At 39.3% G+C, this 10,809-nt stretch overlaps 1 protein-coding gene across 2 annotated transcripts; it reads right to left on the bottom strand.

Moving 5' to 3' along the window:
• Positions 1 to 1,111: 1,111 nt before the first annotated feature.
• On the bottom strand, positions 1,112 to 10,525 carry LOC137273788 (dual specificity protein phosphatase 12-like). Of its 2 annotated transcripts, XR_010956155.1 has the most exons (8): positions 10,105 to 10,525; positions 8,607 to 8,720; positions 8,244 to 8,365; positions 7,891 to 7,984; positions 6,264 to 6,462; positions 6,016 to 6,064; positions 2,231 to 5,110; positions 1,112 to 2,145 (listed from the first exon to the last, which is right to left on the bottom strand). XR_010956155.1 is itself a non-coding variant. In XM_067806644.1 (7 exons), exons 1-7 carry the CDS (start codon positions 10,368 to 10,370, stop codon positions 4,914 to 4,916), a joined length of 1,041 nt encoding a protein of 346 aa, XP_067662745.1. In that variant the 5' UTR covers positions 10,371 to 10,525; the 3' UTR covers positions 1,112 to 4,913. The 2 variants fall into 2 exon arrangements, 1 of the variants encoding a protein (XP_067662745.1); XM_067806644.1 differs by having other exon boundaries at positions 1,112 to 5,110.
• Between the last annotated feature and the right edge of the window lie 284 nt (positions 10,526 to 10,809).

Genomic DNA, 10,809 nt, shown 5'->3' with positions numbered 1-10,809 from the left:
AATATACAGACACAACATTGTCCCAGTGTTAAGGTATAGCAGTTTATTGTTTACGATAATGCCAGCTTTATGATCACGTTATGGAGCGGGAGGCTCTGGACCCTACCATTTGGAGTAGATGTCTGGAGTGTCAGGTTCGGCTGCTTGGTTGAGTGGTTGGTTGTCTGTCTGACGGAGCGATGGTGTAGTCCATCAGTATATGGTTTACGTCGCATTTAAGAAGTATTCCAGCAATAACACGGCGGAGGACACCAGAACTGGGCTTGATGTGGGGAATCAAACCTAGGTTTTCGTTGTGAAGAGCTAACGCTTTAACCACTGGACTACCCGACCGCCTCGTGTAAGTGTGAGTGAATGAGTAACATCACGGAGGAGGATACCAGAAATGGGCTTAACACAAATCGATGCATCGATCCATTGATCGCCGATACAGTGAATCGTTACAAAAGTATACATTGTCGTCAATCCCGGTTCAATAATTCAAACAGGCCACAACACATCGATGTAACGTAGAATATTGCCGTATCGCGGTATCTGTCCAGAAAAAACTCCTTACTTTTGTTTGATGATTAAATATATGCGTACTTATTTTCCCTTCAAAAGTAAACGTATTCTCGGAAATTCTTGCGTCAAGAACTGTGTCAGACATAGCGCTCGCATGATAGTAACATTAACAATCCGTAATTAAACCTAAACTTCTCGTTTCCGAATGAACACTGAACACTGCTAACGAAATTCTTAAAAAATTATGATTGGTATTACAACAAAAGGAGCTTGGTGCGGGGTTTTCCAGCTATATTGGCGGTCTGCACATAATCAAGTCTGGGCCGGACAATCCACTGATTAACATCATGAGCATCATTCTATGATATGATGACATGCATCAAGATGGTCAGCGGGACTGACCACCCGATCTCGTTAGTTGCCTCTTACGACAAGCATGGGTCACTGAAGACCAATTCTCACTCGGATCTTCACAGATTTGTTTCTGAAGTGCTTCTTCACACATACTGGTGTTGGGAATGATGGACACCGAATACAACATAATTATGGTAAATAGTATTTATCATTATCACCAGATTTCTGGGTCAGAAAAACAATAAACAGTAGCAATATGTGCCGCTTTTAATATCAGTGGCTCACACAAGTTAAAGTAACAACCAAAGGACTATTTCCTTGATGATTTAGCATGACATCAGGTTCACCCCGAATCTCAAAAAGACTGGACAAAACTGAAATCACTGCCAATATTAGAAATGTACAAGAATGTGATTTTTAATGTTTTGGATTTGCAGCACACAAGGTTAGTTGGCATCAGAAAACAACAATACGTATGTACATAAATCTGATGCCCTATGCAAAACCCCATTGCATCATCTGAGAATTATGTTTGGACTGGTTTAAACACCCCAGCATTATCACAGCAGGGGACACAAAATAGTGGATTTACACACTGTACTAATGTGAAAAAATATACAAGGGTTGTATCCCCTCAAGTCGTGTGCCTGGAAAAAGTCACCAGGTTCTATCAACATGGGCAGTTCAGTGTAAACAACATTGCTGCAGTATATATCTCCAGCCTGCTCACTATGAAAGATTTTGATGCCATCTTACCCGCACACAGAGCTACAGGCTGTTCAATTCTGATTTCCTTTAATATTCCAGATTTGGAACTTACACTGTTAAAATGTCATAATCTTTAAAAAAAACCCAGCAAGGTGGTTAACCATCTAAGACACTTGCAATAAATATTTGTACTGGCAGTTTGTCGTGCATCTTTTTATGTATATGTGGGACAGGAATCACTGAGAGGGTAGCTGATGTAGGTAGAACATTGAAGCTAAGCTTCAAAGATGACAAGTAATGTACTTTAACATGATCTAAATCACATATCATTTAATAATTTATTAAGAGCCTGTTTCCACACATTTGTGCATGCAACACTTGTGCATGCATGTTCAAAGCACAAGCATATTATCACCCCAGAGCTGCCTCTTAGATGCTAGAAGACACATAACTTACATCAGCAGGTACCCATTTTGTGCTGGGAGAACAGGGGCAATATGTCAGAAGATAATGATACATATTGCTGATACATATAAATTGAAATGCAGATTTGGAACCAGATCTATTAAGACAAAATTACTGTGACTGGGAGCTCGGAAATGGTGACAAGTGAACTTCAAAATTGTTCGTAGGGAGCAGTTCTGGATATGGCTGCAGCAGCTACAACAAACATAACAGTTAAATCCCAACATGCCAGTTTCTCAAACACTGGAAACGAACAACAGAGACCATGATAAATCTGTCACTTGTTTATCTGGGTCCCCCATCAACAAAACGTTTGTAGTGCTACGCAAGCCTAAAGCAAACTCTAGAGTTACGACAGGTGGCAATAATATGAACATTTTGTGGACCAAGACCCTGACCTCTTGTGTGCTTTATCCAGAACAAAGAAAGAAGTCTGACTTGAATTTCAAGTCATAGATTGTGTACAAATATATCATCGCAGGAGACATTAGAAATGGATTTCACACATTGTTCCCATGTGTGGAATCGAACCAATGTCTTCAGCATGACGAGCAAACACTTTAAATCACTGACAATTGGTATGGGTGAGTGAGATATGATGCTTAGGCTCCAGCAAAATCATGGCAAGGAGACCAATGGGCTTCAAACAATTTTCCTGTGTTGGGAATCAAACCCAAGTCTTCCCTGTGAAGAGCAAATGCTTTAACCACTAGGCTACTCCACAACCTGCTGGTAATTTCAATATTTACTTGGTCTGTTCAAGACGTGATTGCTTTAAAGCCACTGCCTTATGTATTGAATACCGTTGAGTTACCCAAGTACCCCCATTAGTTTTAAGAATGTTACTGACTAGACTTTAGTCTGTTTCTATGTAGAGTATCAGCATATTTCATGTGTCCTGTGGTACTCACCATAGCTTGCAAATGTAAGATAATGACTAGTGGATTCTGCAAAAAAAGCTCAGTGCTATATCTAAAACACTACTGTCATTGAACACCTGCTATACTTGGGATAGATGTGGCCTTGAAATCTCATGGAAATGTAAAGCACTGTGACATACAACATTTAGAAACTTACCTGTAACACAAAACTTACCAATAAGTTTCAAGTGTAATAGTATTTCTAACTCACAGGCTGCAGAAGGTTAGGCTACAATGAGTCCACAGTGACTCAGATAATGTGCATGTCATTGAGTGAGTTGGGCTTTACACCGCTTTTGGAAATATTCCAGCTATAATCATGGCTGTAATTGACTTCACTCATTGCAACCATGAGAGGAATCAAATCAGGTCTTTGGCGTGAGGAGCTAATGCTTTAACCACTGGGTTACCGTACAAGCCTTGATACACATCAAGATTTTTGTCTGAGAATGAATACACTTGTGTAATGAATACATTACCAAGTCAGCAAAGATATATTGCTCATTATGATACATAACATGACAATTATCAGTAGCCAGATTACTGTCAAAATGAATATATAAGAGCATTGAGTATTATCCTGGCTTGGACATATTCTATATGCATATCATGCTTTGGTAAATGTATTCTAAATTAAAGTAAAAATACTCCTTTTTAAAGCTCTAGGATTCATATACCAATTTACCTCTTTTGACTTTTAGCATCTTGCTGCACTTTATATCTTTGATCTTCAGTCTCTTCAGTCAATTTGACAAACTTCCCTCATATAGTGGCAATATAAACTTACAAAAAGTATGATGTTTTTGGCCTGAATGCAAATAACTGGGCACAACCTGCTCACAGCAGTGCAATTATTACACTATTGCACTTGGTGTCTTGATACATCGTTACTTCAATTCTTGTTATTTTCTTCACAAAAATACATCTTTTCAATATTTAACATGTCCATTCCAGCCAAATATAAGTTAGTTTTATACCGCATTCAGCAATATGCCAACAATTCCAGCAATATTGCAACACCAGAAATGGGCTGAACACATTGTACCCATTGTTGGGAATTGACCCTGGGTTTCCCGCATGATCATCAAATGCTTTGACTACTAGGGTACCCCTTGCCCGTTAAATCTAGAAAAATGTATACACATTGCCAAGTCTTATTCCGATATAGTTTAAAACCAAAGTTGTTTTCATATATTTCAAAGACGTTTTCAGATGTGAAATAAATATTCTGAACAGAACCTATTATGAGGTTGTAAATGCTGAGTCAGCATAAAATCCAGTCTACTACTGAGTTTAACAAAACCTTATGGGAGGTCGCGTCAGGTAACCTTTGAGATTGACCAATCTGAACACAGCTTACCAAATCGTGAAAGTGCACATTCACACATACCTTTTGAAATTTTAGCTTGAAAAGGTTTGTAGCGATTCCAAATGCTATTTAGGGTACGATCACTTCCGGGTGATGCACGCAGCGTACGTACAACCATGACAAGGTGAGTAAACAGTCGCTGAAAATAGTGTTTGGGCAATATTCAGTGATGTTATCTTGTGGAAATATTAGTTAATGGTAGCCATGTCAACAGAAATCCCAAAGCGTATATACTGCAGATCAAATAACAGTGTTATATGCAGATTTTTGTTTGTGGAGAGACATGTATCAGTGACCTGAATGTTTTGAAAGTCCCTCCGATCCCTAAATAGTAGCCGTTGTCTGATTGGTTAAATCTATTTAACCATCTCACGTTTGATTGGACGGTCATTGGTCACTCAAATGTTATGCAACCTTCTGTTAGGCTTTGTTAGACTCAGTGTGGGAGTGTAATGAAATACACTGAGACTAAGTTTTCTTAGACTGCATAAAATCTTACAAAGTGAATGATCTGCCATGATCAAACAAACAAAATATCACATTTTACACAAACATGTTCTAAGTAACAGCTGCCATCTTTTAAAGGAGTTTGATCATAATGTCTGTGTAAGGGTGTCGAGTTGCTGCAGCTCATCTAGAGGACCAGGGATGTTCATGATGGGCAGCTCTTGACTGACCAGTGGGCGTGGCTGTGCGATTTTGATTGCAGGGCGAGGTGTGACCTCATCTACCTTTGAGTTTTGAATATGGAAGGCAGGCGCTACCCATGATCCACACGGACACCTTTCACCTACAAAAAAATGTTTTAAAAAAGTAGTAAATCAAAATACTTCAGTGCTGGTATACACGTTTCCCTTTGAATACATGTGTACCAAGGAGTGAGTGAGTGAGTGAGTGAGTGAGCGAGGAAGGAAGGGAGTGAGTGAGTGAGTGAGGCAGGGAGTGAGCGAGCGAGGCAGGGAGGGAGGGAGCATATTGTTCCCATGTTGGAAACTGAATCCATGTCTTTGGCAGGATGAGCAAATGCTTTAACCACTAGGCTACCCCTCTGCCCCTGTACTCAAATTGCCTCACATCACATAATCAGCAGCTTTGTGAATGGGTAGCTGTATGAAGCTTTATGAAGCTATATTCAATTTTCCAGCAATATGATGGCCTAGGTCACCAGAAAAGGGCTTCTCACACTGCATCTATGTAGATAATGATAACTAAATTAAAAGACTAGTACTCTGTGTTACTGAACTTTTAATATTGAGCACAATTCCATATTTCAACTTGTCCCGTAAGTTTTCAATCCCTTTTCAGGTTAACACTTACCTGGCCTTTCCATGCGTTCATGATAGTGCCAATGATACAACAGGATAAACTCACCTTTTCTCAAACACCAGGTATCATCACTTTCAGGATACAGTGTTTTGAAAAAGGGTGGGTGCACACTATTGAGAAAAGTATTGGGGTGGGTGGGAGAGCACACTTTATTTTCTACCCAAGTTTCAATGGTTATGTAACAAAACTTCAAGATCAAAAGAGAGGTGTGCATCCATGCAAGCCACCTCTGGATCCGCCTATGTGATTCGTAGGCACAAGCTAATGTTATAGTTGGATATAATACAATTAACTCTGCTTTTATCACAGATTTCTCAGTGATGTGGAAACGGTTTCTGAAAACAAAATACTAGAGTAATGTATACTAACCATACCAAATGAAGGAGCCAATCTTGGATGAACATTTTGGACACAGGAGCTGCAAGAAGACGCTTTATTCATTATGCATAATCCATAACTTCATGAGAAATCATTTGCAGGCAAAATACTTCAAACCTAAATTGAGCAGCATGGAACTTACAACACAGGCATTACTATTCTAGCTGCATCTGGTTGGAAACAAAAATTCTTTTATTGCAAGTAAAGTGAGACAGTAAGCATGGCAGCAATTTTTCTACCTTCCCCTCCATATTTTCAACTGTTCCAGCCATCCACTTCACAGGCTCTATAAACAAGGATTTATTGCATATTGTCTCTGACTTGGCCTTCACGTCATCTGTCTTCTGATTGGATGGCTGTTTCCCTCGCCAGTCGAAAGCAGATTCACCTTCACCAATTGTGTGACTTAGCAGTACAGACTTTCGGAAGAGAGATGTTCTGCAATGATATGTACATGTATAATTTATTGGGGTTCAAATGACACTGGATTAGGGCAGTGGGGTAGTCCAGGTGTTCACGTGTAGTAAGAAGCCTGCGCTCAATCCCTACCTTTCTGGTACCCCTGCCATGATATTGTTGAAATATTGCTAAAAGTGGCACAAAACTATACTCACTCCTTCACTGGATCATAGTAATTATTCCTGTTGTTCTGAGCCACCGAGTTATTTTTCACATCAATGACAACAGTTGTCCAGTAGTGTCAAAATCGAAGGAATGGGCTCATCACATTCTATATTACTGTTGTAATAACTACATTATTGATCTGGTGACTGCCTGTAAATATAAAATGTTTTTTTTCACTAAATTTGGCTCTGAGAATGTTGTGTCAATATTCCATTCGGCATGAGTTGTTTCCCTTTGATGAGGGCCAATTTCTTCAGCAGACGACAATGGATTGCCACAAAAGGCCAAAATATACAAAACTTGAAGAGAGTCACAATGGTTATTTTGCCAATACAGGGTTACCATCTGTCAAAGAAACAGGTTTTGCTTCAAGCTATGTTTACTGCTATCACCATTAAAAAGCAGCACAATTCAAGTACACCTGCCATCCAGACACATCATACCACTGTCTGCTTCTTAAATGTTAGGTCATGGCTAGGACAGCAGAAGAGTTTCTGCAACACATTCGTCTTGTTCATGACATGCCACCAATAACAATAACATATTCATCAAGACATAAGGCTGCTGACCACTTCTGACTTTTTAAACCCATCAGCTTTGTGCTTTAAAGTATTCATGCTTTCATCATGCAATTTGTGGTGTGATGACATGCATGAACATAAACGTGATGTTGCTTTTAATGAAATTATCATGTCTGTTGAAGAATGGAATGAAATTAGTGGAATATGATAAGCATTGTTACTAAACAAGGGAAATAATATTATTCAACAGCATTATTATTCAAACTGGCAGAAAACGTTTCATATATATTGTTTCCTCTGGTACATACTGCATGCTTGCATTTTAACAAACATAACAGTATCAGCTTAGTGATATAGATTTTTATTCAAACCAGATTTAAAGTTTTAATTACATTGTTTCTATTGACATATACTGTGAAGTTTCTCTCTTTGTATAGGCAATGTATGCATAAAGTTGGTTGATTGTTTTTTAATGCCACCTTCAGTCTGTAAATAATCGAGCCTGGACCAAACATTCCAGTGATCAAACACCATGAGCATTGACCTACACAAATGGGATCCAATGACATGTTAACCACACTGGCGAGACTGACCACACGATTATGTTTTGTTGCCTCCTACGACAAGCATTGGTTGCTGAAGACCAGTTCTAACCAAGATCTCAAAGGGTGGCTTACACAAATTTCTGTCTATACACAGTGACAAACCTGGTCATACCCACCTGCACTTTCTACACCTGTACACTACATCATTTTGTCCGGTGCCATCAGGATCAGCAGCAAACATATCGGCCGGAACTTCCCCTGAATACACACCTGGAATCAAGTGAAGTACACCAGGAATCAAGTGAACATGAGCGAAAACAGCCAATATCAAACATACTCGCCTCATATCACCATCTTGTACAATTTGAAAAAAAAAAAGATTTTAAAATACTTTTTTGTGCATTAAAAAACATATCCATAAAAATTTCATAAATGACGCTAAGCAATTATTTTTGATGATTGATCAGTTGTAATGAACCAATCATCATCATGACATCTAAATCAATTTCCAATACTTCAAATGACCTACCTGCCTGTACTCGTAGAGCCAACTGATTAAGTTTGTACATTCGGAAGCCATTGTGTTTCTTGTCAATGTGACAACCCATATCTTCATACAGTTGAAGCTGTTCCATAAAGCCACAATTTGGTCTGTCAAACAAACAGCAGTCTGAACAATATTTCAGTATTCTGACAATCAACGTGTCATAATTGGTCTACAAGTTATAACAGTTCTTACAATGCTAACATCATGTACATGTGAAGCATTTATGGGAGAATTGTATTATTGTAAACTTAACATGAAGAACAAAGATTTTGCTGCTGTGTTAACTAACGCCATACATCAAATGTTTTCTTGTTTTATCACACACTTGTTACTGTGGTTACACACCTGATTAAGCTCCTCATTTTTTTAACATATGCCAAGGCCTCTTGAAGGTCAGTCTGGCACTTCGCCATCATGTAGGCAATCACCATGGTTGCACTACGGGACATGCCTGCGAAACTGCAAATACAAACTGGAATTAATAGAAAACAACATTTGTCATTACATCATGTACAACTTCAATTACAACTCACCTGGTGTGTATGGGGTTCGGGTGTGAGTGAACCAAGGCTCTTCTGATCTGAGGCTGTCCACATGACCAAATAAGTACCCAGCTAACAAGGTAAACATGTCATCTGTATCATCACAGTATCTGCTATAGTATGATCTCTATTATCTACATAGTTTCATCTCTTGACTCCAGTTTATCAGATATGTTGTTTCACCTTGTTTCAAGTTAGCAAGTAAATCACAGTGTATAATCCTTTGAGAGTAGTGCACTTTACTGGGTGCACTTTTTCAGATAAAGGGCTCAAACACACCTCACCAGATTACTGACTTTATATATTAGTAACGTAATTAGCAAACGCTTTATCTCCGGACCATGAGCGCCATCACAGTTAATGAGTCCTCGTTTAACGGGTCATCAATGCAGAAGTGACACGGAAGTGCAAGAAACGAAAAGAAACCATTTCACCCTTCTGTCCCACGCCCTCTCATTTATTCATTCATTCATTCATTCATTCATTCATTCATTCATTCATTCATTCATTCATTTATTCATGCCATTGTGCTTGGACTGCCCTAGGGTAAGGTCTAACCCTAATTATCTAGCCTCATGTAAGAATGTCGAGTTTTGATTGGTCCATGTGACTCTGATAAAATAAAATGTACATCCATCACGATCCGCCAGCGGGAGTATAAAAGTCGTATACTCCCGCTGAGAAAGTCATATCACCCCGCTACGCCTCAGTGACGACGCGAAGTGAGGAAAGCGTGCATCAACAAGCCTATAGTAATGTGCGGTGCATTGAGATCAAACAATCAGCTGGTGTCTACATGGCAGCAAGTCGATTCGATGCGTGTTGTTTTGTTTTGATTTAGTGAAATCATTCAGCTAGATAAATGTGTTATCACATCGTATCTCGGGAAATACGGGGTGTTATTGGTCCCTCATTAAGTATATAACTTTACGAGGGACTGATAACACCCCGTATTTCCCTCGACACGATGTGATAACTTATAATATGGTTCAGAAAGTGTCCCTAACCCTAACCCTAAGAATCACACAGGGTTCCTACCCCCAAGCCCTAAGCCATAACACTAGGGATCGGATAGACTGCCATACTCTAGTCCTTTACCCTAAGGATCAGAAGGGGTACCTAATCATAAACCCTAAACAGCAAACAGTGCTTGAGGCAAAAAAAAGTAGCACTACAGTTCAATGATTGCTCTGCAACAAGCCGCCAGGGCTGCACCCAGAAGAGTGCACTGTAGTTAATAACCTAATTAGCATGAACAGACTTGAATATGAAACAGTTAAAACAGTACAAAATTGTTTCACCAGTGAACTAAAACTCCACCCTTGTTTCTTCCTTCGTTGATGAATTCAACACATTCGTCAAAGTAGGTCAGGAGATCGGTGTCTTGTAGGTCCAGTCCGTGGACATACTTGCAGTTGAACTGACATGTGATTTCCTGTGACAGGGGTCGGTCATCAATGGTCAGTATATGGGTGATGCCTAAGTCCTTCAGAGTGTCGGTGTGCAGGGCTGCCTCCATGCTTCCGAGGTACAGGTTGTCAAATATGGCGTTTAGGTCAGTAGGCATGGTTGACAACAAGCGTGCAACGCAAAACTTCAAATATAATCGGTTGAAAACGGTCCACCTTCTGTTTATGACAAGAAACGGTGAAGTCTGTGTTGTGCAATCATTTCAGAAAATGTTATCATTCATGTGCGCAGCCATCTTAGTCTTGGTTAAAGTCCGGTAACTCCAGCTAATTTCAACAAGAAGACCACACAGAACACTATAGGCAATCTGATATTTATAAACTATGGACCGAGTCCTTTGTGGCATCAAGATAAAAAGAAGACCAGTAGTGACAAAACATCTAGTTACTGAGTTAAAACGTCAAGATCATTGATCATTATCTGTAAAATTCACATTATGTATCTTGAAATCTCAACATACAAAATAAAATTAATTACGACATTTTAATTTAGAATTTGTGGATCACTGTTGCCAAGCAGTTATTGATGCTCATGGT

Source organism: Haliotis asinina, chromosome 2 (genome assembly GCF_037392515.1).
Source record: "Haliotis asinina isolate JCU_RB_2024 chromosome 2, JCU_Hal_asi_v2, whole genome shotgun sequence".
Taxonomy (NCBI): domain Eukaryota; kingdom Metazoa; phylum Mollusca; class Gastropoda; order Lepetellida; family Haliotidae; genus Haliotis; species Haliotis asinina.
This window is presented reverse-complemented; position numbering and strand designations above follow the sequence as displayed.